Raw genomic sequence first — 25,130 nt, 5'->3', positions numbered from 1 at the left:
AAGAATGTGAGATGGAAAGTTAACTCAGCCTTGTTGTGGAGATGGATAGATGGGTGGGTGGGTGGATGGAGTGGAGTGGAGTTGAGGCTGTGTAGGTCGCTATGTATGTATGATGTACAGTAGATGGAATGAATGAATGAATGAATGAATGGGTTAATGACTTACGGGCCATCGGACCACGTGTATACGGTTGAGAAGCCCCAGGAACGAACTTTTTGTTCGGGTTGAAGGATTGATTGTGAAGTCATGGTGTTTGGAGATAGGGGCTTGGATTATTGTGTATGTGATGTGGATGTGATGTGGATGTGGATGTGGATGTATTGTGGCGATGTATTTTGGGATGTGGTGTGGTGTTGTCAAATTGTTTGAAGTTTGAGGTTTGAGGTTGAGGTTTGCGGCTTGAGACGAATGGAAGAATAGTCACCTCGCAAGTATCTACTGGGTGTACCTACTAAGCCAGTAGACATTACCAGATGATATGCTTGATAATACCCAGGTATCTCCCTAGCAGATACGACCTTAACTACCAGACGCTCCATAAAAATCCACCGTGAAAAAAAGCTTGATCTCCGTAGTATGAACCATGAACCACTCAACGTACTTTGGCTTTGGAAGGTTTCATAGTTCAGCGCTTTCTTAGCTTGATTAAGGGTTTCAACAATGTCATCCGGCTCACACCAGCACTGGTTTGGTGATGTACCCAGGTATCTACTAGGCACCGGGACCTAGTATACCACAATGTCAAAGAAGCCAAGCAAATACCAATGAAAGAAAAAAAAAGGTACGGGCCGGGATTTGATTAAGTGGATGAGGACTGGGGAGGTGCTGAGTGCTAGGTAGCTCCTAGGTAAGAATAAAGAAACAAAACGCTTTACATAAGTCATCAACTTAAAAATAGCCAACGTGAACGTTATGTCTCTTGTCTTGTCTTGTGCATTTTCAATATTATACACGATTCGAGGTTCGAGATTCGAGATTCCAGATTCGAGATCCAAACTACACATCCATCCACATCCATCCATCCTCTTCTGTCTTGTGTTAACCCATCAGATCAACCAATACCCACTAGCCTTGTCAGCACTATAAGAATAGTAACAAATTCACACCAGCCAGTGAGTCCGTACGTAGGTAAGTCGGTACTAGGTAGGACATTTGTACCCAGTATTAGCTGAAAGAGAGCCTCGTTTTATAGCCCCCTTCCCTTGATGAATCCCGATGAATCAACAATTTCAATTAACTTTCCCTGATTTTATATGTCAGGCTCAGAAAAAGAAAGTAATCATTCCTTCATCATACATAATACATACATACATACATACAGACATACACACACACACACACACCCACTACACTCATTCATCATATACCTACTCATGTAGCATCAAAATCCTTCTTTTCATAAATTCATGGTAAGGAGAAATGACTTCTTTTTTCAGAAAGAAGCTTCGGAGGTATGTGACTTTTTTTTTTGGTCTACTTTGATTATCCTTTCCACCCTTCCACCCCCACCAAGCAGGGCTACACTTAATACCATTGAAACACGTCAAGAATCATCGGGATCCGTAGTTCTCGCGACATGAGTTGAATCCACGATGGTCCAAGAAACTTGGATGATAGACCCAGTGGCTTTGCATTCATTTGTGGTTCCCTTCCAATTTGTTACATCATGACTCAGTTGCTAATATTACCATTGGTCTTCACTTTAGAATAACTACCATGCCTCTCCTCACTCCCTCCGGTAAACACTTCTCTCTTCATAAACTCGTAGCTATGTCGACAATGGTTACGCCTGGTCATGGAGTGCATCTTCAACCGCTCAATAATACCACCGCAGGAGATCCTCCCCGTCAAGTCTACCTCTCACATGAAATTCAAGAATATTTACGAAAAGTTTTCGACGAATTGTCAGGTTCCGAATCATGCCTGGGAAGGGAACGCTTCGAGGAATGGTTGGCAGATGTTCAAGGTCATACCGTCAAACTCAATAAAGATACATACAAAGTCGAAGAATTTCTCGAGTCACTATACTACAGTCATTCACTCGAGGTGTTGAAGCGCCTACCGGAATTGGATCAGTCAAAACCAATCACCAACTATTACATCAGCAGTAGTCACAATACATATTTAGAAGGCAATCAGTTATTGTCGAGGAGTTCTACTGAAGCATATAAAACAGTCAGTCGATCGATAGTGATGTGATGTGATTCTGCTTCCTTGCTAACTGCCACTTTCCATTAGGCTCTCACACAAAACTGTCGATGTATTGAAATTGATGTACATAATGGAGAACTACCAGATAAAGACGACAAATCCATATTTTCGAATAAAACCGATCATAAACGACAACCTTCAGGAACGGGAAGTACACTTTCCAGTAGAGCTGCGGCAGCTATATTGACGGTGGAAGAGAAGATGGAAAGCGCCAAAGAAAAATTAGAGAGTGCCAAACAGAAGATTACAAAGACAAGTTCGGGAGATAAACTTAAGGTTTTGGATGAGGACGAGAATGGTGGACGACCGGCCTCGATACGATCATCGATGCTTGGAGAGCCTTTAGTTCTACATGGTTGGACCTTGACAGCGCCAGTTGGATTCCGAGCAGTCTGCAGAACGATTCGAGAACACGCTTTCACTACAAGTCCACTCCCAATTATAGTCAGTCTGGAAGTTCATGCCGATCATGAACAACAGGAAGTTATGGTGGATATTATGAAAGAGGAATGGGAAGGGCTCTTACTCGACTCTCCATTCGAAACATGCAATCCGGAGGAAAGAGTTCCAAGACTCGATGAACTTCTCAACAAAATTTTGGTCAAGGTCAAGAAAGCGCCGGAATTGAAAGAGGCACCAGAGGCCCCGAACGAGACTCCCAACGGCCAGCTTACGAATGGATTATCGCCCGCAAGCACGGATACTTTAGAAAAGAAGACATCATCCAACACATTGGTACCGGTGATCTCAAGGAAAGATGCAGACTCTGGGCAGTCCGGTTCCGAAGATGATCGAGGAAGTTCGAAGAAAAAGGCAAAGATCTGTGAAAGTCTCAGTAAACTCGGAATTTATACTCACAGCGAACATTTTGTGTCATTTGATGTAAGAGCGGCCACCAAACCCTCTCACATATTTTCTGTTGGCGAAAAAGTGATCAACGAGCTTCATGAACAAAAACGGGAACAGATGTTTAATCACAATCGTAATTTTTTCATGAGAGCATTCCCAGCTGGCTCACGATTCGACTCATCAAATCTTGACCCTTCCGTCTGTTGGCGCAAGGGCATTCAAATGGTTGCGTTGAATTGGCAGACATTGGATGAAGGTATGATGTTGAATGAGGGAATGTTTGCCGGGTCCCAAGGATGGATATTGAAGCCTCCGGGCTATCGCAGTGAGGATGTAAAGTCCGATATATGGGCAAATATACCCTACAAGACCCTGGATTTGAAGATCTCCATATTCGCAGGCCAACAAATTCCTTATCCTGAGGGTGAGACGGAGAAGGGCTTCCATCCGTACGTCAAATGCGAGCTGCACGTTGAAAGTCAAGAAGAGCTCAACGGACAACCAATCGGAAATGATGTCAAAGCAAAAGAGGGCGAACACAAACTCAAGACTGCCTATAAATCGGGCAGCAAACCCGATTTCGAAGGCGAAACCCTTCATTTTGAAGGTATTAGGAACGTGGTGGAGGAGTTGAGCTTTGTCAGGTTAGTACATGTCACACTACTTTTCTTCAACATTTCTCTATTTATACTTCCACAAGTTACATATGCAGGGAACTAGACAAGGTCTACATTCATATGATTTGATTATCATTGTTGATGAATCATAAGCCTGTTATTATGTCACACCGCCCCAAGTCCCAAAAGCTTTCACCCAAGTGCCTGGTACATATCCCAAAGCTCAAATCGGAGCTTTTCAATCTCCTCAATCTTCAACAACGTAACGGCCCGGAGTCGGATGGTCAGTATCAACGCAGATTAATTTAGGAGTGCAGTAGACCAACGGTCTTTCGATGCTTGGCTGCTCGGGTGGGGTTCCGCTGCATACTTCCTTGTCGAATCAGTAGTATGATTGTCAGCCCATCCCGTGCATTGACGAAGTTCGGCCTCTAGTTCCCCAATTTAATGTTACACATGGCGCTTTCTCAACTACCACACTCATAAACTAGGATTGTTTTATGGTTCGATTTTCTTTCTTTCGTTGAAGTTTTGCATCGAGATGAAATGCATATTTTCATCACTATCACTATTACATCACTCGTTTTCTTCATCTATGGAACATTATTCCATTATTTACTGCACACGTCTACCTCATGTATGATGTGTGTTCATGCATGTTACCCTGGTCATTCATTTCTTTCCTCTTACTCTTTCTCACTTCCATCCCTCTTCATCTACATTCGTCCAATCTCCGTTCAATCATCCAAATATCTCTCCAGACTTGCTGCAACCTATGTATCTAAACCATACACATCACGCCTTCTTGATCATCATACTAATATTCTCATCACATAGATTTAAAATTGAAGACGCAAATTACTCCAAAGATGAGCTAGCAGCCTGGGCGTGCATAAGACTAGATCGTCTCCAACAGGGTTATCGACTGATTCCACTGAAAGATATCAAGGGGAATTCAACCGAAGGACTTTTGTTGGTTAAAATTGAAAAAGTTCTTTCGTGATGGCAGGTGGGGGGTCAGAGGATGAGTGGGCCTAGATCGACTTCAACTGGAGATTGGGTGATAATATTAATGTATGATAGATGAGCTGGGCGCTGTGTTGTATGTATGTATGTATGAGTAGATAGCCTTTTTTTCTGTTTTTCATTTCGCCCTGCTGTATGACCAGGGGTCCGATCACAACAGTGGAGGGTAGGAAGAATATGTACGCGGGATGGATGGATGTAGTATGCCACAGCATTGCATCACATTGCATTGCATTGAGTAATTATGTAAGTAACTAAGTGAGTGAGTGCGTTGACACTTTCTCGGGCAAGCGAGGGAGAATGTAATGTAACCAATTTCGAAGAAGGGGAGGAAGGTATATTGGTTGATGGATTGGATCGGATTGGATCGGATTGGTTGATGAAATGCAGGATAGTAAGGAAGGATGGATTGGAATGGAAATGAAAGGAAGATGGAAATAGGAGAAGAGGTAGATACGATGGAAGATCAAATGGAAGATGGATGGAAGATAGAGAAAGGATACCCCCTATTAGTTATTGAATATTTTTGAATCTTGATACTTGGATTTGTATTTTGTATCTTGATGACTTTCTGTGTTGATGTTTGGGTATTGAGATATTGAGTTTTGTTGGCTTCCGGTTTTTGTGTGGAGGTTTGTGTTTGAGATTGAATTAATTGTAAACGGATTTGAGAATTGCAATGAGGGATTGAGGTTGATTTAAAGTTTCAGGGTTTTTAAGATGATGAATTGTGAGTAAGAGTGTATGTGAGTATATGTGTGTATATTATTTTGGACATGTGGAGGGGTGAGTAGATGGGTAGATTGATAGATTGATAGAAAGCTAATAGACATGTAGATATATGGTATAGATGGGATAGCCTAGTAGATGGAACGGAGGGTGAGAATATGTAGAATGTATATATGAGTTAGAGGTGTCTGTTTGGTTGTTTGAGCCTCTATTCAATAGATAGTTGTGATCTACAATGATGAGAGTAAGAATGGGGATAGGATAGGGATGGTAGCGTTCCAATGTTTTGAATGGTGGGTGGAGATGCGAAGTAGCAGAGGCGAAAGCCAAAGCAAGAGGTTGTGGAGATGGAGAGAAAGGGAGGAGGGCAAAGCGTGCACAAATCAAATCGAAAGGAATAGTTTCTTGGTGATTCTTTCTTTTATTTCTCGTTCATTTTCGTACTTATCTTCCCACGCAGTGAACAGAATATCGTAAGTAGGTGATCCATGCCCACCAAATTAGATTAAAGAGAGAAAAATAATCTCGTGAATCGTAGTGGATATCCATCCCACTTCACCTCACCTACCCAGTCATTCATTCATCCATTACCCAAATTTCCAAGTGAAAAAAACGAAACACAAAGAATCTCAAAAGCGAATGCGATGGCAAACTATGATTAATCTACTTGAGACATACAATTGATACGGAGAGCATGTACTGTCCTACATTACATCACATCACTTCCCGAACGAAGTAATAAACGACAAGACCTAAACTCAATCCCAGACTCAAACAAACATCAAGGGTTCAGTGAGGACTACCTCCTGCAGCGGATGAGCGATCGAATGATACTCATCTATTCCGTAGCTGTCGCCATCCGAGCCGCCATGTAGATGTGAGTAGGTAATGCGATTTATGTCCACATATCCATATCCATTTGCATATTTTTCGATACAATGAATAAATGAATGAATGTGTTTTGCTACTACCATGAATTCGCCTTTCCCGAAAAGGTAGTAGGCACACACACGTATGTGTAGGATCCCTATGTGCGTGTCATTCATTTCCTGTGGCACGAGGAATAAGAGTGGGGTTCAAGGGTTGTGTGCGCAGTACGACACGACACGACTTCCGAGACGCTTGAAGAGAATTCGGAGAATTTCCACAGTGGCTTGTTGGCGTTAGGGAAATAAGAGCCGGATGTACGTTTTGTATCAGTGATAAGTAATGCGTGTGAATCGTTCAAATGAGACGATGTGTGAGAATGTTGGTTGAGTGAAAGGATCTTGGTTCTTCAGCGAAACAAACAAGCAAGTTTTTTTATGCCAACTCCTCAAATCCGCAATGTCATGCCATGTGGAAGAAAATAATTGGCATTATCTTCATTCGATCCCATCATGACATGATGCTAATTTGTTGATCGTTCGGATTGTGCGTATAGATTCGTTTCATCCTCTTCGATCCATTACACAATCTAGAATCCATTCCACAATCTAGAATCCAATCACAAACCCAATCCAATGGTTCGTCCACCGCCACTTCGGATGCAAATCATCGAGCTAATGGCACCTGCACCTACCCGGCTCGATAAATTAAGAACCATCGGAAAACTCTTCCGAATCTTAGAAAGGGGAAATAATGTTTATATATCTCCTTGAATATGGAGCCATAACTATAGCACAGCGCATGCGTATTATTCCGATTCAACCATCATACGATCCGGTTGCATCGAAACTGGACAATTCTTTGGAACTTTAGGCATGTAGGCCTGAAATCAATTTGGGGGCCATTTCTGCCAAATTTTAAATTGCATTTATGTATTGTACAGATAGTACGTTGCGTTACGAGATTGATATTGCAATATAAAATCATAAAATAAATGAAAATAATAGGTGAAATTATGTCGTGAGATGAAAAAGTTGGAAATAATAAAAATTGCTCATGATGATGAGTTTGGCACTGAGAATAAGGATAGCGACATGAAAAGTGGATGGGGAAATGTGAATCCAGATGCGAAACTTGGCATCGGAGGAAGTTTCTCCTTGCTGTGATGTGATATGATGTGCCTGATGTGTTCCATGCAATTGATGTGTTGGCTTTGGTCGTCCAATAATACACAGCACACTAACATCTGTGAAATGTGACACAAACAATAACGGCCACGACGTATCGAATCACTTTTCTTTCGATGAAAGTCTTGCAGGGTTGTATTCAAATTTGCATATGGATGAATGGCAGTTGTCAACTGGCGAGAACTATCTTCGTAGGTTCGAGGAAGAAAGGATGACTCCGGATGCAGTTCAACAACTCCGTATGCTGTATAATGTAGTACACAGATTCCCATCGCACTACGTACCTTTCCCCATTTCTCGGTATCAAAGAAATCTTTTCATGACTCAACGAAATCCCTGCCGATCTCAACTAATCCTGAGGATCGAAGAATTTTGTTATTTTTGGAATCATAGTCTTTCCATTAGTATTCTTCGAGTGCGGAATGTTGGTGGATGATGACTTGACTTGGTCGATTCCAAAAATTGATATCTCTTGTTGCGAAAATTCAATCCTATATGACTGTCCCCGAAGTTTCATGAGTTTAGATCAATGTCGAGTATTTCCATTTAAAAGATTCCGACCATTTGGTAAACCAAGCCATATGCACAGAAGACCTCCGACTGCCGTGCTGAATGGTAGGAGTACTCCTGACAGGCATCATCTAATACACACCGTAGAAAGTGACAAGTCGGATAATAGTAATTTGTTCCGTCATAAATGATATATCACGAAGACCCCCCCATGCTCTAACCCTCAACATATTCCACCCAATTTAGAATGACTTCCTAATCTTCCGACGACAAGCTGTAGAACACAGTAAACTGAGGTGTCAGAATTATTCAAACAAATGATTAATGATGGGGTTTCGAGTACGACGACAGTTTTCGGATATGAATTCGTTAATCTGCATCCGTGCAATGATCCCTAAGGCTCGGACTGTGCTTAGTCGTCAGAAAGGTTCGAAGTACAGGAGTCAGATGATTTGGCGTCCACTTGCAGGCTGCATGAAGGGTCTGTCGCTCACACGAACCATACAAATACCTCATTATGCACGGATACCTGCAAAGCGTGCAGGATCATTGGATCGAAACTGAGAAGCATTGATCCCTGGTTGTTGTGGAGCTTTGAAAGTTAGAAACCTGGAGAGAATTGATTCGGATAACTTTCCAGGTACATTTTTTGTACCATTCTCTATGCGGTAGCCCTGTCGAATTAAAGCCCTGGCACAAGGATTTCTTGTTTCTGGCCAAGCATGATCCAATGTATCCTCATCATCGACCAGCGATTTGCTGCATTCAGATCAGAGGCAGAATATCAACGCATGATTGATGAGCATCGTTGATGACAACTATGGCTCAGAATATCCATCATGCCGTGTTGCGTGTCTATCGTAAGGTTGTGCCCATATAGAACACGATCGTTCCTAGTTTAGGATGTCTCGTTTAACAAAATTGCAGCTACCCTTTTGAACACCTGCAGACGCAGATATCCAAGCACGTCGACCATCGACGTTTGAGGATGCAGGTAACCTCAATATCATAAGATAAGGCCATCTTTTCTTTTGCCAGAGGATCGATGAACAGCATACCAAGTTTGGGAACAGATCTTAAGTCCGCTCCCAAACATTATATATTGACCACTTCCACCGAACTGAAGTTGGACCTTATCAATTCAAAGAAGCCCATCAACCCAAACAAATTTGTCCTTTAAACATATATATCTGCCTCACATCAATCAATCAAAATATTGCTTTCGACCAACTTCAATCAAGATGCCTTACCAACTAATCCCATTCGAAATCATTGTCCGAGGAGAGATGAACATCCTCCCTTCCATCGAATCGATGCCAACGCCCTTTGATGAGATTTCAGGATCTTTCGGCATGACAAAAATTGTCGGCGTGAGAGATTGCATCTGACACCACTGTAATTGATATGTACTGACATAGACCAGATGCCTGGCGTTAGGTGTCCAACCTGCCTTGCTAACGGTCAAGAAGTATGGGTTATTCCAGGAAGAGCCTGCGGCGCTTGTGGTACTGGATGTTGAATAATGAAGTATATGCATCGCACCACTTTTAGGCGAGTTGCAATGTTACTAACAATTCTTCAGGTTGAAATTGCAGTGCGACAGCCTTCAGACACGATCAGAACGAAGGATAATTTGGAATTTGAGTAGGGCTGAATATTAGCTGTGACTCGGTCGGTATAAGATCATATGGAAGTAGATTGTAGTTGAAAGGATGACCGGGGAGAGTTATACCTTGTCGTTAGGTTGGGATGGGACGAAAAAAGATTTCCTTTTCATGGTTTAGCTTGAATGAAAAGTTTGTGGCCGCAACACAACCTCGAGAATCATGATACTGCCCCTTGAACTTTTCCATTTCCTTTTCAAGCATGATGAGGCGAACTCCAGAAATCTTAGAAGACCCAAGAACCGAGCTTGTTGTGTTTGAGCGTCTGGAAACCAGTATTTGTCATGGCCTCGGCCGCTGATATCGAGTCGTGAACGTTCCATGGTCGTCTGAACCAGAGAATTCTTCCAAGAGGGAACATGAAAAGAGAGTCAAAGGATTTCAAGAGGTGTCAAACAAAGATCCTATATATGTGAACAAGGTTTGATATATGAAGAGATTTCAGCAAAAAGTGTTTCGACCGGTAAGATGCAACAATAGTAAACCGAGACGTGGCCGTTGTTGCGAATATAACATCGAGCAAAACTGAAGGGTGGTTATTTTGATTGGCATGAGTTGGTGCGGTAACACCGGCCGAATGCCCCTATGTAGCATTTAGATATTAGATTATGATATATCATAAGTGAATGATTTCGCCAGTTAATTGGAGGCCAATGAAAGGAGTGTAAAACGAATTAATTGAGAAAATATATGCTAGTCGGACATGGACACCTTGCCAGCGTTCTGAGCTACTTGAACCTGTTAAAACTACGGGTATCTTTTGAAATGCAGTCGACATTTGCACGACCTCCCGAAAGTCTATTTGGGTAAAGCCTCGAGGCATGCTTCTGGAAATATGTTTCCGATCAGAGCATGAAGCATGAACGCCACCCAAGAGAGGGAGGCTGGGGTAGATTTTTGTTGTACAATTTGAGAAATTCTGACGGTACAAGATACTCCAATTGAGAGGGCTGTCTTGAGGTATGGTAGGAAGAGCCATAAAGACATCAAAATAACAAGTCATCAAGTGACCAAAATCTTGACGTGAGGAAGCCCAGCCACAATACCTATGCGGGTCTTCGGTCGAACATTGTTCCGACCCCCACCGAGCATGTTCTGTTGCTTGTACATATGCAAGTATGGATATCCAGGTGGCTTGCGTTGAAAGATTCTTGATCATAAAGATGTCATTATTTTAATGACAGGATTATCACTCACAAGGCTACAATATATACTGCCTCAGAATCTATATAATAGATCAGATGAGTGCCGAGTCGGTTGGGCTCGAACCAGTCTTTTACCAACCTAAATATCACCCGATATATCTAGTATTTCATAATTTGGGCTTCCAAATTTGACTACAAGCTAGTTGTAGCTCTCTAATCATGGGATTCCCATTCAATTCTATGTATAAAAATACAGACGTGTGAAAATTTGACTTCTCAGCTCCACGATGTAAAAATGTTACCATCTGCAGGATGGCAACGACCATTTACATTTTCAGCCGCCATTATACTATCCAATACGACATGCTTCCAAGCTCGTGCGTTGTTTTTCTGTAGACTAAATATGTCACACAATGACGATTGGGCGTTTACATACGTGCTCTGAAGAGTTGTGTATAACTTGAGGTTGTTTTTATTATGAAACTGGTTGGATGTCTGTGTTTCAAAGTGCAACTATAATCGTGTATTACAATAGGATCTCACAAATATCTTGTTATAAATCATAAATCCTCAATGCGTCGAGGATAGCTCCGGATCAACTTATGATCAGATCTTACATTTAAAAAAACTATCATAGAATCATTAATTCATCTTCATCCAAGCATCCACTTCTTCAGGTTGGACGAGGTGGTTTCTCGGGTGCATAATAGCCGTGTTCAGTTGCACCGCTTTCTTGCTGCGGTGGAAAGTCTGACGGATTTTGAGAGTAAGCTGGAGGATTTTGAGTATGATCTTGTTGAGGTGGTGGTCCTGGAGGAGGTGGGGGATAGTAAGAATCATTTCCCTGTGTATATCCTGGGTACTGCTGCTCTTGATATCCGTGCAGTTGTTGCTGCATAGCATAACCCTCAGCCGTGTTCGGGTTCCCGAACTTTTTCTTCTCGTCCTCACTAGCCTCTCCTGAATTTACAATCTCGACATCCGCCGGTGCTGGCTTATCGTAAACTTGCTGCAAGACTGACTGGTTTAAATTTGGTCTTCCTTCTGCATCCTTTACAACCTCCATCAATAACTCAGCGGTTGGCGGAAGGGATGGAACATTTCCTTGTAAAATCCGTGCTACCGGCAACTTTTCCCCATAGTATCTTGCATTTTCATCGTTGCGCTCGATGATTATGGTTCCATCAACCTGTGCTCCTGCATATAGACCTCTGCTCTTCATGTAGGAGAACAACGGCTTCCTACTTTTCAATAGCTCACTTTCTAAAATGGCACCACTTCCAACAGGGCCAGCCACGACGGATATTTCGCCACCGAGAGAGACACGTAATTTACTGAATGCTTCGAGAGCCTTGCGGTCATTGATAACAATGACACAGTCATAGATATCAATACCGGCCATAAATCCTACACCGAGAGTGTGAATGAGAATTCCGGATGGTGGTGACCATTGACCATTCTCATTCTTGGCAATCAAAACGCCTGATCCACCCGCACCGGATACCCACAATCCAGAGCGCATGGTGGTGTAAATCGCGAGACCGACACAGTTCTTGATGACCTTTTGAGGGATCTTGACAAGAACTTTCGGTGGCTTGCTAGGTCCATCTTGGACTTTCTTCTTAGTCTCTGAGTCTTGTGATGCATCTTTCTGTTGCTCCGCCATGAATCCATCCTCTGTCAAATTGTTAGTGGACAGTTTGCTGTCAACCGTGTATCCAGCAGACTTACTACAGAATGATTTAAGGATTCGGGCAGCCTTCTCGCATTCTTTTTCCATGCCTGTTGGCCAGAAGGCCTCGGATCCAATTTTATTCGTGAGCTTGTTGACCGGTCCTCCCAATTTCTCAAACGCAGCCCATCCTTTATCAAAAGCCGCTTTGCCGCCGAGCTTGGTCTTAGACCAAGCTGATGGTTTAGCTGGATTATTTGATGGATCAGTCATGATTTGATTTCGGTATATGCTTATTTCGTTGTTATTGTCGCTGGAAAGTTGTATTACTATTGTGGTTAGGTATTTTGTAAGAAGGATGTTGGGTGGTGAAGGGTGGTGAAGGGTGGTGGTATAAAGTGGGGCTATCTGAGGGGTAAAATCGAAGTGCAATTCCGACTATGACTGCGTAGGTATGAGGATGGATAATAAGATTCATCAAGACGGCGAGCACAAGTGAACGTTCATATATATATTCTCTGGTGAGAGACTCGTGATCTACAAGTGGATTGTATAAATATAAATTGTGGCTTTGCAATGGACTGCATCATTAGTGACGACCTCGGGAGGCACAGCCATTATTGCAGCCACGGCTATGCTATTGTGGCTCTTCGTGACCTAACTTACGAACACACCTATCACTGCACAGGAAGCTGAGAGGTAACATCAAAAGCCTGTTTTGGACTCGAAGAAGGCTTCGTACGCAAGCAGTAAACGGGGTTTCTCTATCAGCGTGAAAAAACAAGTTTAGATCGAGTTCATTTGCAACGTGTCTCGCCATGCTCATTTCAGACCATACCGTACGATGTATTCATTTACAGACTTCGTGCAAAGCTAGCAAGGAATGATAATTTAAGCTCATCGTGGGTTAGGGTTGTGGTATCCATAGCCTTGCACGAATTCTGTGAATGAATACGAGTACGATATACGATTTTATACGGGTTTATACGATTTTACACGATTTACAGAGAACGAATCAGATCTTTCAAATTATATTTTGACTATTAGGAAAGCGATGCGTCGGGGGCATGAATTCCGTGGGCGGTGAGCTAGCTTGTGGTGTCAGGTAAGCATACTCTGCTATCTGCCGAGCTTCACTCATCATTTTTCACTTCAGTGAGTACAACTTTTAACAATCTGAAGAAAGCTCTTCAAACTTTTACCTTTACTTTACCATACAATGATCCTCTAATTGACCTGTGAACACTGTTGCAAGGGGAGTTTGTGCGTGTGAAAATCCTCGAATGGGATGAGAAATGTTCGCTGTCATTTCAATTCCTACACAACAGTCGAGATATAACGGAGTTTAAGCGTTACCAAAGTCTATTCTTACAGCCACCAGGGCCCCTTGATATGATATACGCAATCAACTGCGAAGACGATACCACTTATCCTTTACATGCGACACAATAAAACGAGAATCCCTTCCCCTTGCGACGCGCTCGAATACCGCTGACGATATCTTTCAACATGCACTGCAGATTTTACAGATGGTGGTTAGAAGCGAAGGCAAGGCTCCTTTTTGTTTTAGCTGGGCCATTTGAATATCACTCGATGAACCCTCAGAGCACTTAGGCAAACACTCCAAATCTCATACTTATCGGTTCGTCTGTATGATCCGAGAAACGATGGCCATTTCGAAAGATCAGAGAGAATAGCTCTGAATGTGCAAAGTGTAGGAGCTTCTCGAGCTATAAGCAGGACCTCCTCGAAATCTGGCTGAACAAATGCTGAAAGTTTCACACTGGCATGTTGGAAGCATCACCTGAATGTATTGTTCGATCTCAACACGAGTGTGTATGCATACCGTGTAACACAGTCCGCAAGTCTACGGCCCGACAAGAAAGACATCAAAGGTTTGCAATTTCTAAGCAGTCATATCAGATTTTTGGAATCCTCTTAGTCAGTGCCATCGAGGTGTGCACACAAGGTGAAATGACAGCCATTCTTGGGGGTTCCATTCGTGCGCATCAACTACTATCTCCCTGTATCCAGGTCGCACGCGAGCTGGCCGGATACTGCCTTCCCTCCTCAGATCTATGCAATTCGATGTGAGATTACATGTTTCATATTTCGCGATGACCTTTGCCGTCTTATTCATCTGTTTGGCGGCAGCACATGCAACCCACTCAATATGTATGTCTTGTCTTGGAGCAAATTTCGGTCCATTGCCGTGTAAAAACAATTCTACGTGGAGTTCACAAGCACAGCATCATTTGCTCTCTTATGGGCCTCACATGACACCTTTCCCAACGCTTATCATATCGATTTTAGCCCCCCAACCCGGCTGATACTTCTACACACCATCTCACTAACCCGCTCCTCTATATTTTCGTCTTCCGTAGCCCGTTATCTATATTTTTCTATTGTTTCTGGATGTTTACCGGGTCTTTTCTGCATGAGAAATCACGAGTGTGCGATTTTCTAAACCCTTGCGCAAAGATAAGCACCATCACATGCCATTCGCAGCAGACTTTCATGGCTTATCGACAACACACCACATTATTTTTATTTGCTGTCGGTCGATAAGAAATCTAGTGTGACATTAGGAGATGGATTTGCTAGAAGTAAAGAAGACGGTTCCCTCGGGAAACGTTTGGTATAAATCTATATTCGATCAAACATCTCTCATCTCCATAGTCATATCACATCAGTAAACTCTTACATTTGCTACCGTCTCGTCGCGACTACGGATCTCTTCTTTCCATTCCAAGACCGCGAGTTCATCATGCTTCACCTGCCATACCCATTCCCGGTTACCACTCGAAACATGGAGTATAAACCTCTTCCAGAAAACTCTACCACAGAGAAGTCCGAGCCCTCCAATACCATGGTAAGTCTTCCCTCTACTTAATCAATAAGTACCACTCGCTGATCACTTCACACACAGCAACCACTCGATATGGTCGATGTCGAGAAGAACGCCGCAATTTCATCGTCTGGATATGGCACAATCCCATCATATGCAAGCAAAGAAGGCGTTTTGAGAGCCCCACAGAAACAAGATGGTCGAGGCATTTGGATCAGTTTTGTGCAAAGCCTGGTGGCTGTTGGGATGTTTACTGCTATGGCGGTGACTCTTGTTCTAGTGATTTTGTAGATAGGTTCGACTCTTTGCTTGTGTCTTTTGCGGATGACGGATTTAGAATGACGATACGATTCGGCATTGCTGGCGTGTTTAGGAGCAAGGTAGCATCAGAATTCTGGACCAGAGCTTGGATTTTCTTGGCGTTGTTTACTGTGTGATCTGGCATGCGCTATGAATAATGACTTTAGATACCTTTTGAGATTTGAAATAAACAGTTTTATACCCTCTACATGATACTTCACCTGGCCCTCGCCGCATTCTTGACCAACAATCTATACCTAAGATCAATACTGACATTGGAGTCTTCAATTAATTGTCTACGCCAATCTGTTTTGCCGATTCACATTAACAACTTATTCACCACTATCTGACTATTCGACAATGTCTCTGTTTCTTTGCAATTTATTCCTTTCAAACATTTTTTGTGTAAATGATTTAGCATTCTCACGAATTTTGATGTCTCCTATCTACTCATAAAGTTGAGATCCTTCGTATACCTCTGCCACAGACTTCGTATCTGGTTCTCCAAGAATGTCTCTACGTCCTCGTACTACTCAAAGAGAGCTCTTTTCCTGTTGTTGGTGGTATACTGGAATGTTTCCGATTTATTTTCTGATTTTGACTGGGTTTGAGCGGATTTGCTGGCTTTTTTATTGAGTACAACAAGTCAGTTCTCTCGAGTATGTAACGGTCTATGATCAGCTGAAGGAGTCTTGGGAATTGAGAACTACCAGTTCGTCACTTTCCTGTCCATCGCCTTCTCTTTATCGCATTTGCATTTGCATTCTCTCCTTTTTCATTACTCTCTGCTTTCCTTTACATCTTGTGATTTAACCTACGTGCCCGGAAAATCAACTTTTCATTTCCGCACATTAAAAGCTTGAGGCCTTCATCTTCCTCTCGACATTTCTACTTCCCCGTACCATAAGGTATTCAACGGATTTAAAATTATCGAGAGCAAATTGAAAGAATATAAGATCACCCGGCTACCGAGTTCTCACTGCCGATGCCTCTAGGTACATATATGTTTAGCGACACAGCCAAACTTGTAGTCATCCTTGGATCTGGGATCTCATATCATACAAAGATTAACACTCGAACAACTTTAAGCTTTCCAATTTCATTGCCCTCCATTCTTGTACACAAGCCCCTACGTACAAATTGCAATAGGAAAGACAAGGCAGGATAAGATGAGAAAGTTGATTTGGCTACATGGCGTTCGATATATCACGATTCATACCACTCTTGCCTGCTGACACTTGATGCGGCCTCACGAATTTTCCAGTTGAGGAGACGGGCTCACAGGGTCCCTGGACCATAATCTAATTGTACGATCTGATTTGCTCCCACTTTCGCTCACGTAAGAAGCTTATTTGCTACTCTAAAGTACACATCGTACAAACCCTCATTTCTGATGTAGTCCTTTCTCAATACGGCCCCCAAGAGGATTTAAACGCTTTCTAGTCGTTTTCGAGTATTGCAAATGAGGCTTGATGTTGCATGTTCAACTCCACATGTCAAGCTACATATGTGAATCCTTCTCGATTGGGTAATACTATACTCGAACAAGAGATTTTCCACAAATGGATGATATGATAAGAGTTCACAAAGGCTCCCTAGATATTGGATGGAAATTTTATATCTATCCTCCAAGTGGCTTGGCGCCGGTCAGCTGTGGCGGCACAGTCATGTCAGCACAATGTAATCTTAATGTATTTCATCCCCGCCATTCTCGTGAATTGGCTGAAGATATATTCTCTCTCACCTCATGTATTTTAAGTCCTCAAGAAACATTTCATCTTATTAAAGCCCCAATCTCGCCGTCTCTATGTCTTCCCATTCTCTCCCCTCATTCACCCTCTTCCCCAACCTCCCCTCGAACTCCAACACCAGATCTGGTTCTACACTCTCCCCGGTCCGCGCCTACTCCGCATAGACTACTCTCCTATCCTTTCCACCGGTCAATATGCCACCACCAAGTCTCTCGATCTCTATACCACTTTTCCTAGGTCCTACGGTCGCCAATTACCCATAATACTGCGTATCAACAAAGCATCTCGTGAATACGCTCTCACACAACTTGTCGAACGATTCAACTGTTATTGGAATCTAAAAATAGATATACCTTATATTCAAGCGAGAGAGTATCGAAAATCCGAAGCCCGATTCACGGTGCAGTATCTAGCTGAAAATGGAGGTCTGGAAGGATTTAGAAATTTGGCGCTTGACGTGGATTTGCTCAATGGAGGAGATAGTTCTGATATGTAAGTTCTCTATCATCTTGTTTTGTTCTTGGAAATTTCTCATAATTTAATGTAGCATAGCAGCTGTTCGTAGCTGTCCTAACCTCTCGAATCTCTTCTTGGCCTATCCGTCAATAGGCATCTGGGATAATCCAGAAGGACCGGATGATGTGATGCCTTGGTATATAGGACCATCATCGGGGAGTGAAGTTGGAACAGTTTTGGGGAGAACTACTATGACTAGACTTTCGGGAGATGTCATGGGGTATGTGAAAGATAGCGATCGAGTGAAGCTGGAGAATCTGGAAGGGAGAGTGAAGAAATTGAAGATTATCATGATGGTTTGGTCATCGATGTGCACCACGTGAGATGGAATTATGAGAGATTGGATGAAGTGTGATACCTGAACCACATTGCCCCAAGGAGCAACGATTAATTTTAATGAAGTCTGGATTGGGTACCAGAGGGACAAAGAATTTTTGTGAGCAGACGTAATAATTGCACGGAAGGAAACTTTGTGGAAAAGTCCAGTGTTTATTAGAAATTCTCTGATGAGAATTCACGATTTAAAATAGCTTAAATGTAACCAACCTCTGCTTACGTACCACTCCTTTTGACCCCGGGCTCATCGACGTCGAATGTATTAGTAGGATTACATTGCGATCATCATTGCAGATTTCACGTGCCATGGCCGACTACAGATTTCAAGCCAGGCTATCACACTTATTTTATATAGACAAAGTAACCCTCATCACGATATTGTTGCAATTGTTCTCAAACAATAAATGTCGCTGCAGAGAATGCGGTACATTATCCTTCAACGGTTGCAATGCGGTATTGCCAGCTCTCCATCCGTCTTTTTTGAGAAGGATGTCACATACGTCGGTAATTTTGCAGTGACTACAAGTGTCTTCTATGAATGTATACGAGTCGAACTACGGCTCCTATTACAACGGTGAACATGAATGAATAGAACAGCGTATCCCATAGTACTTACGGTTGTATAGTGCAGCAATGATACAAAACCCACAACTCTGCAGGAAATCTCATAATACATATTTTCCTCAGAGTTGTATTCTATTTCATAAAGGAAGCCTATCAAAACACCCACCGCATATCCATCACGAATAAATCAACAATCCCCGATCGAGATGGATAACCACCTTCCACCCTACCGGGCAGATATTTCCCTTTCAGCAAGTCAAAATCATGAATCGCAGAGTCGTGAACGGGAATCCGAGCTGGCTCCAACACTCATTGCAATCAACACTGAGGCACTTACGAACCTTGTCAGTGGACGACTAGATTTCAATACACTTAAAGATCTCGACATAGAGATAAACTTCCATACACAACCCGAATTGATAGGACAAATAGAGGTTGTCAGGAAAACCGAGCAGGTTCCACGGGGAAAGACCTGGGAGCAACGCCATGCCCTTGTTTTTGATGTCGCTAATGCATCTCTGCGTATCACCGATCGTTCTGTGGTAGAAAGTAAAGCTCTCGCTCTCCTTAACTTCCTTCTTCAGTTACCTAGCGAGTGACTAATCGATTCAGGAAACTACACGCGCATTTCTCTCCCTCGCGCCCGTCCCTACATGAAAGATTATATCTACTACCGCATGACGCGTGCCAAGAGTGACCCGCTCAATTTCCAGTACATGGCATATGCATTAATAGACCGTCTTGGTGTTAGAAAACAAAGACTAAGAGGAGAGATTAAGGAGGCATGGGTGTTAAATGATCCCAAGGGAAGACGTTTCGAAACGGTTAGTAAATGGAAGTATTGGGCTACAACAACACAGGTGGAGATGCGTGTTCGTAAGGGACAGACACAGTTTCCTGGATATAAACGCTGGTTTCATTGAGTTGGATCTTTCGATATGGATCTCAGCGAATGCAATAATTAGTTACTGCAGTAATTTGACTTTTTTCAATGAAGAAAATACATCATGTTATGGTCATAAATGCAGCCAATCTGAATTTGAATCTAATAACGAAATAATACTAATCAATCATTTGATGTTTGAGCAATACTTTTGAACTCGACAATCCAAATAAGTAAATGGAAATGATATGAGCTCAATCAAATCCGCGAAATAATTTATGAAAAGCTGGAAACAAAATCGGACAATGAAGAAGTAGGTTAAATTGGATTTGCATGAAGACTTATGATGCTTTACCGTGGATTACCTTGACTGGAAGAGCAATATTCTGTTCACTTGGAAGCGTTCTTCTCCCAATGACCTATACTAATTTCAGCTGAAAATGGACGTCCGCAGGGTCAAAAGCAATACAATTACAAAAAAACTGCGCCTATATAAACATAAATCCATGGTATCTTGCTAAAACGCCAAATATTTTCGCTCTTCTACTCAACCCTGCCCCTGATATACATCGGTGAGTAATAGTCCCATCCAATCGCTCCTATAAATGTAATATATGGAATATTTAAAAGAAAGTCTAAGTATGAATAGTAGAAAATTCAATCCGCATGCAAGATTCTCCCGTCTCTAATCGCCTTCTTCAGTCTGAGCTCCTCAAAAGATTCCCCCGGGGTACTAGAGAACTCATGAGTCTCACAAAGATGAGTTTTAAAATCCTCTTCTCTTGTAAAGATCGTCTCTTCGTTACAACACCGAGGACAGTGAAACCTGTGACCCGTAGCAACAACGTCCCATTTTTCAGTTTTAGACCTCTCTTGTCGATTCCTCACTAGCATTTTTGCTACTTTCTCCATTCGTCTTCGAACTTCTGATTGATTGAGATAGACGTGGGTTTGTTCTCGTATCCTTTTGAGAGTCATGTTCTCATTGCCATGAATACGCCATTCTCCAAGATCCATATCACCGAGGCCCCCATCAACGTTGAAGCGCTCATAGGTACATCGATCCGCAGTCAGTGCTTTTACATATTCATGGGTGTGCTCGGAGTCGGTTGTTGTAGCTGCGGTGTATTTGATCATTTGTCTGTAATGGCTTATGAGTCCACTGTTCTGCCTGGCTATTGGTTGGACTTTCGTAGGTCGACCAGTACCAATGCTAAGTGTGAGGGCGACGGTGCCTTTGCCATGTACTTGTTCGACCTCTGCAAATGTTCTTGAGGTGGGGTTGTTATGACCATACCCTCCATCTACGAAGCGTTCATTAAGTAGTTGAAATGGTTTGAAATATGTCGGCGCTGCAGTAGTTGCTCGGGCGACTTGCCATATAGGGATATGAAGCGGGGGGCCGGGATTGAGCTCTTCAGAATAGTTGAATTCTGATTTAACATGTTCGTATGTTCGAAAAAGGTAAGGGGCGTTGGCGGAGTTGTTTTCTCGGACTGCTAAAACAATTCTGTAATACATTAGCAAGACAAACCCAACTTGACGATTTGGAGACATACGTCCGACAGCGGTCTTTGTTTGAAGGATACATAGAGTCTGCAATTTGATCTTCTTTCCAGTCTCTTCTTTTCACAACATCTTTTATAGATTCCTCAAGTTTGCGATGATCATATTTTTCCCGATTCCACGGTATCGGACCGCGCATAGAAAGCTTTCGTGGTTGACCAAATATATTTTCTCCTAAATTCTCGTATTCTTGGATACAGTCATCACTGTTCATTCGTAGTCGACTGAGCATAATAGCACTCAATCCGCCGGTACTTGTGCCTGCTGTGAACTGTCAGTTGGTAGCTGCTGATAAATAGAGTAAGAAAATCCTGTACCAATATAGTCAAAATAATGTACCGGCAGGAACTGTGCACTTCTTGACTTTCTGCTATTGGCAATCGATCCTTGACCTTGTTGGAATGGTAGTGGATGAAAACTTGACTTGACCAGCTGATCTTGACTCTGCTCAAAAGAATTACAAAGTACCATAAGATGTTGGATAATAAGTAGACTGGATAGACCACGCACACCTCCGCCGTCTACAAACCTGATTAGCTTTACCTGTAGGCTTCAAACCGAAACTTATAATATATACCTAAAGTGAGAATATATTTCTTATTCCAGGGGCTATCCGTTGATCTATTGCGACCTGTACTGCTACTTGGACTGTGATTCATAGATCGGCTGGCTTGATTCGTAGGAGTAGCATCCGGAACGAAGAGTGTTGAAGTCATCGAATGACTGGAGCTACGCGAGTTTTCATCGCCGATTGATAGCCGTCGGAGTCTTGAAACATCTGCGTCCCACGGTGTCAATGAGTTAGGGTTCATTTTTATTTACGAAAAATGATCAAGAGAATGAATGAACCAGTCTTGGGAGACCTACTACTTTTGTCTTTGAGACTTTCTTGAGCACTCCCTAAATTAATAGTTTGGAGCCTGAGAACGAATTGCACGGAGTTGAATGAGGCTCTGCTTCAATTGGGATATGACCCCCAAACCGAAGCAGAATCTAGTGGCTGAGTAAATCATGGCTTCGAACTCGACAAGTTACTGTGCGAAGGCTGTCATTAATTGTGGCAAATTCTTCCAAGCTGTGACCGCTGTGACCCAAAGTAGAAATTAGAACTTTGAGGCACGGATTGTAGTTTCCCATGATGCGACCGTAAGAAAGGGCTCACAAGAAGATATTATATTGGCATAAAAGTTACCCGCCAGCCTTGTTGATGGATCGCGCCTTAAATCCAGTTGAAGACAGATATTTGACGCGCATTTCATATTACTCCGTACTGTAGCTAATGTTCACCAATCGTCGATTCTTGATGACGATCTTCTAGCGATAGTGCTTGCAAGGTCATGAAAGTCAACCTTGACGGAAAATTGATGAAACCAGTACACTGGGGGCTGAATTATTGAAATTTTTCGTAGGACTATTGGCTGAAATCGCAATGTAGGCTAGCGCTGGATGGCCTGCATACGGTAACACAAATAGGTGATTTACGAGGCAGACTGCTGGCTTCTCGAAGCAATCTGCCCCCCCCAAGGCAGATTGTTATAATAGATGAACGGCTGGGATCAATGTGTGCTATAATAATAGTAAAATTCCGAGGAATCCTGATGCAAAGCTGACGCTAGAAATGGGCGCCTTGTGATCGTGTCTATGTAATCATGTGTACATTTGCAATCTGCCTTGCAGAGCCTCTACCAGGCTTTTGGCAAGAACGTCGTATATTGTTGTGAAGATATCCCTTTTCTTCCACGGTCAAAATCAGCAATCAATATTGATCGAATACACAGTTTAAATTGCACACCAAAATCTACCGTAACTCAATCTTTCGTCATGCCGAGAAGCTCGGAACTCATCGAAACGACTATTGCAACACATGATTCGACCGACAGCAAGTCGAAACGAACCAACAGCTGGGAGATGAAGAATGCGATTGTCTATGATGTATCCTCACAAAAATTATTGAAGGCAAAGCGCGAAGCGATCGAAGGTATGACTTCGGCGTTGAGTCAATTTAAGAAGTATTACTGATTCACTATAGCGGATCACACTCGTATCAAGATTCCAAAGCGTCCTCTAAGTCCTTTGCAGAAGGACAACGTTCGGATATCGATGCCATTGAACTCAGCAGCAGGATCGGATGTCCTCGCAGAAGTCAAGTTGAGCAGTCTTGGATTGAAAGTCGCATTTGAGCGGTATCGAGGAAATATTGCTGAAATTTGGGTAAAAGGTATTCCACAATACGTGCTTTGAAGAAGTAAAGAATATAAAAAGAGCGGAAGAGTACTCCGAATATACAGATACAGGATATCTATGCATATATTGGAGTCCTGTGTATTACTATTTCTGGTGTTGTAGGACTGAGATGGAGATTTGGATATCTGGGCTGGGCACTATACACTTTCGCCATTTGGCAATAATTACACTTGTTAAAATGCAAGATAACCGCAGAGCGCTACGTCTGATAGATCAGACGTACACTCCATCACGTGTTGAGGAACTCAATACTCACAGGTTCTAAAATGCGCGCCATCATAACATAAACCTTCATATGTATCCTAGTGCTCCCCAAATCGAGACGCGGCCAGGGCGCTCACTCGGACTGCAAAATCAGATTAGAATTCTCGTATTGGGTATGTAATAGTAGCTTTGTAAGTTGATCATGGTCCTGTTATCCCAGTTTGTCCAGTAATCGTCTTCGTCGCCTATCAACAAGCTCTTCCTGGACTTCTTCGCTCGTCGGTAGTCTCCATCCTGCGCCATCTCCTGCGTCTCCAGGTAACGGCTCCCATCCATCGGGTGCGTTCTTATCTTTGCCTTCCAATAAGTTCTCGTACGCCTCTTTCTCTTTTTGTATTTCATAATCTAACAAAGTGCCATCTTCTTCGTCAAGGTTGTAACCATAATATGAAGCATCGACTTGTTTTCGCAGGTCTACTCTCGACTCTAGGGGTTGATCTTCGCGGGTTTTTATTGTTGCAGCTTCGAACATTTCTTTGACTCCCGGTAACGCTTTAGCACGTCCAAAATACCTGGTACAGAATCATCCATCAGCACAATTCGCGCATACTTCATCACCACATGGCCATGCATACCTGTAACCCTTCCCACCACCTGGTATCTCCCGCCCTTCATCATCATAGACTTTCCCTCCGCCCCGCATATAATTCGGACCCCCCAAATTTTTAATCTGCACCTCCCACATATATTTTTCTCTCATAGCCTTATTGATTTCATCGTTCAAATCTCGAATCATGAAGTCACTCAAACTTGGATCCTGGATCTTGCTGACTTTGCGTGAGATCTCCTTCAGAACTTGGCCTCTCCATTTCTCGCATGATGGTATAGATGAGACTTCCGTTATCATCTTTGGGCGCCGCGTCCTTCCAGCATCGATAATACCCAATTCTGCTTGTTGCGCTTCCCTGAAGCGGAACAGCATCGATTGTGATTTCTCAGCATTACGAGCCTAGAAATGTTAGCAGCCATTATATTACAATGTAAAAGAACAACTATACCATGATTTGGAGGAGCTCCCGTGGATTTTATGGTTCTAATGGAAGAAATGAGGTTGCGATGTGATTCAATAAATGCGTCGAGTACATTCACACTCTCATGAACGATCAATCTGAGCTTGGACCCACGAGGCTGCTGAAAATAAAGTTACAAGGTTGAGCAGTAAGCCATTGTTTAGCGTGTTTTTAGCTTAGCGACACGCGCTGTAAGTATTTCAGCGCGCCTGGAATATCAATTTCCATCCCAACAATAATCTGCAATGACGAGAACAATCATCGAGCTTACACTACTTAACCATCTGAGAAATCAGAAGGTTCAGAATGTGTGAATGAATGAACAGAAATCTTAGCAGGCTTCCAATTTTATCATCTCGAATACCTTTGAT

At 42.7% G+C, this 25,130-nt stretch overlaps 9 protein-coding genes across 9 annotated transcripts; 6 read left to right on the top strand and 3 right to left on the bottom strand.

Annotated features, from left to right (window-relative positions):
* Positions 1 to 1,419: 1,419 nt before the first annotated feature.
* Positions 1,420 to 4,680, top strand: Bfra_005480 (putative phospholipase c protein; the record flags this gene model as incomplete). The annotated part of the gene is made up of 4 exons (XM_037335864.1): positions 1,420 to 1,451; positions 1,707 to 2,175; positions 2,239 to 3,704; positions 4,515 to 4,680. 4 exons carry the CDS (start codon positions 1,420 to 1,422, stop codon positions 4,678 to 4,680), a joined length of 2,133 nt encoding a protein of 710 aa, XP_037192959.1.
* Positions 4,681 to 9,237: 4,557 nt separating this feature from the next.
* Positions 9,238 to 9,644, top strand: Bfra_005479 (uncharacterized protein; the record flags this gene model as incomplete). The annotated part of the gene is made up of 3 exons (XM_037335863.1): positions 9,238 to 9,366; positions 9,415 to 9,501; positions 9,579 to 9,644. 3 exons carry the CDS (start codon positions 9,238 to 9,240, stop codon positions 9,642 to 9,644), a joined length of 282 nt encoding a protein of 93 aa, XP_037192958.1.
* A 1,834-nt stretch (positions 9,645 to 11,478) lies between these two features.
* On the bottom strand, positions 11,479 to 12,750 carry Bfra_005478 (putative sh3 domain-containing ysc84-like protein 1 protein; the record flags this gene model as incomplete). Its single annotated transcript, XM_037335862.1, has 2 exons — positions 11,479 to 12,482; positions 12,537 to 12,750. The coding sequence occupies 2 exons, from the start codon at positions 12,748 to 12,750 to the stop codon at positions 11,479 to 11,481; spliced, it is 1,218 nt and encodes a 405-aa protein (XP_037192957.1).
* Positions 12,751 to 15,244: 2,494 nt separating this feature from the next.
* Positions 15,245 to 15,669, top strand: Bfra_005477 (uncharacterized protein; the record flags this gene model as incomplete). Its single annotated transcript, XM_037335861.1, has 2 exons — positions 15,245 to 15,349; positions 15,407 to 15,669. 2 exons carry the CDS (start codon positions 15,245 to 15,247, stop codon positions 15,614 to 15,616), a joined length of 315 nt encoding a protein of 104 aa, XP_037192956.1. The 3' UTR covers positions 15,617 to 15,669.
* Positions 15,670 to 17,292: 1,623 nt separating this feature from the next.
* Bfra_005476 (uncharacterized protein) lies at positions 17,293 to 18,215 on the top strand (the record flags this gene model as incomplete). Its single annotated transcript, XM_037335860.1, has 3 exons — positions 17,293 to 17,305; positions 17,385 to 17,868; positions 17,924 to 18,215. 3 exons carry the CDS (start codon positions 17,293 to 17,295, stop codon positions 18,213 to 18,215), a joined length of 789 nt encoding a protein of 262 aa, XP_037192955.1.
* A 783-nt stretch (positions 18,216 to 18,998) lies between these two features.
* Bfra_005475 (uncharacterized protein) lies at positions 18,999 to 19,715 on the top strand (the record flags this gene model as incomplete). The annotated part of the gene is made up of 2 exons (XM_037335859.1): positions 18,999 to 19,341; positions 19,405 to 19,715. 2 exons carry the CDS (start codon positions 18,999 to 19,001, stop codon positions 19,713 to 19,715), a joined length of 654 nt encoding a protein of 217 aa, XP_037192954.1.
* Positions 19,716 to 20,332: 617 nt separating this feature from the next.
* On the bottom strand, positions 20,333 to 22,053 carry Bfra_005474 (putative patatin-like serine hydrolase protein; the record flags this gene model as incomplete). The annotated part of the gene is made up of 4 exons (XM_037335858.1): positions 20,333 to 21,185; positions 21,235 to 21,505; positions 21,559 to 21,762; positions 21,819 to 22,053. The coding sequence occupies 4 exons, from the start codon at positions 22,051 to 22,053 to the stop codon at positions 20,333 to 20,335; spliced, it is 1,563 nt and encodes a 520-aa protein (XP_037192953.1).
* A 199-nt stretch (positions 22,054 to 22,252) lies between these two features.
* On the top strand, positions 22,253 to 23,482 carry Bfra_005473 (uncharacterized protein; the record flags this gene model as incomplete). Its single annotated transcript, XM_037335857.1, has 5 exons — positions 22,253 to 22,337; positions 22,441 to 22,508; positions 22,677 to 22,714; positions 23,020 to 23,219; positions 23,271 to 23,482. The coding sequence occupies 5 exons, from the start codon at positions 22,253 to 22,255 to the stop codon at positions 23,480 to 23,482; spliced, it is 603 nt and encodes a 200-aa protein (XP_037192952.1).
* A 418-nt stretch (positions 23,483 to 23,900) lies between these two features.
* On the bottom strand, positions 23,901 to 24,750 carry Bfra_005472 (putative pre-mrna-splicing factor isy1 protein; the record flags this gene model as incomplete). Its single annotated transcript, XM_037335856.1, has 3 exons — positions 23,901 to 24,261; positions 24,325 to 24,698; positions 24,748 to 24,750. 3 exons carry the CDS (start codon positions 24,748 to 24,750, stop codon positions 23,901 to 23,903), a joined length of 738 nt encoding a protein of 245 aa, XP_037192951.1.
* Between the last annotated feature and the right edge of the window lie 380 nt (positions 24,751 to 25,130).

Source organism: Botrytis fragariae, assembly GCF_013461495.1.
Source record: "Botrytis fragariae strain BVB16 chromosome Unknown tig00000054, whole genome shotgun sequence".
NCBI lineage: Eukaryota > Fungi > Ascomycota > Leotiomycetes > Helotiales > Sclerotiniaceae > Botrytis > Botrytis fragariae.
This window is presented reverse-complemented; position numbering and strand designations above follow the sequence as displayed.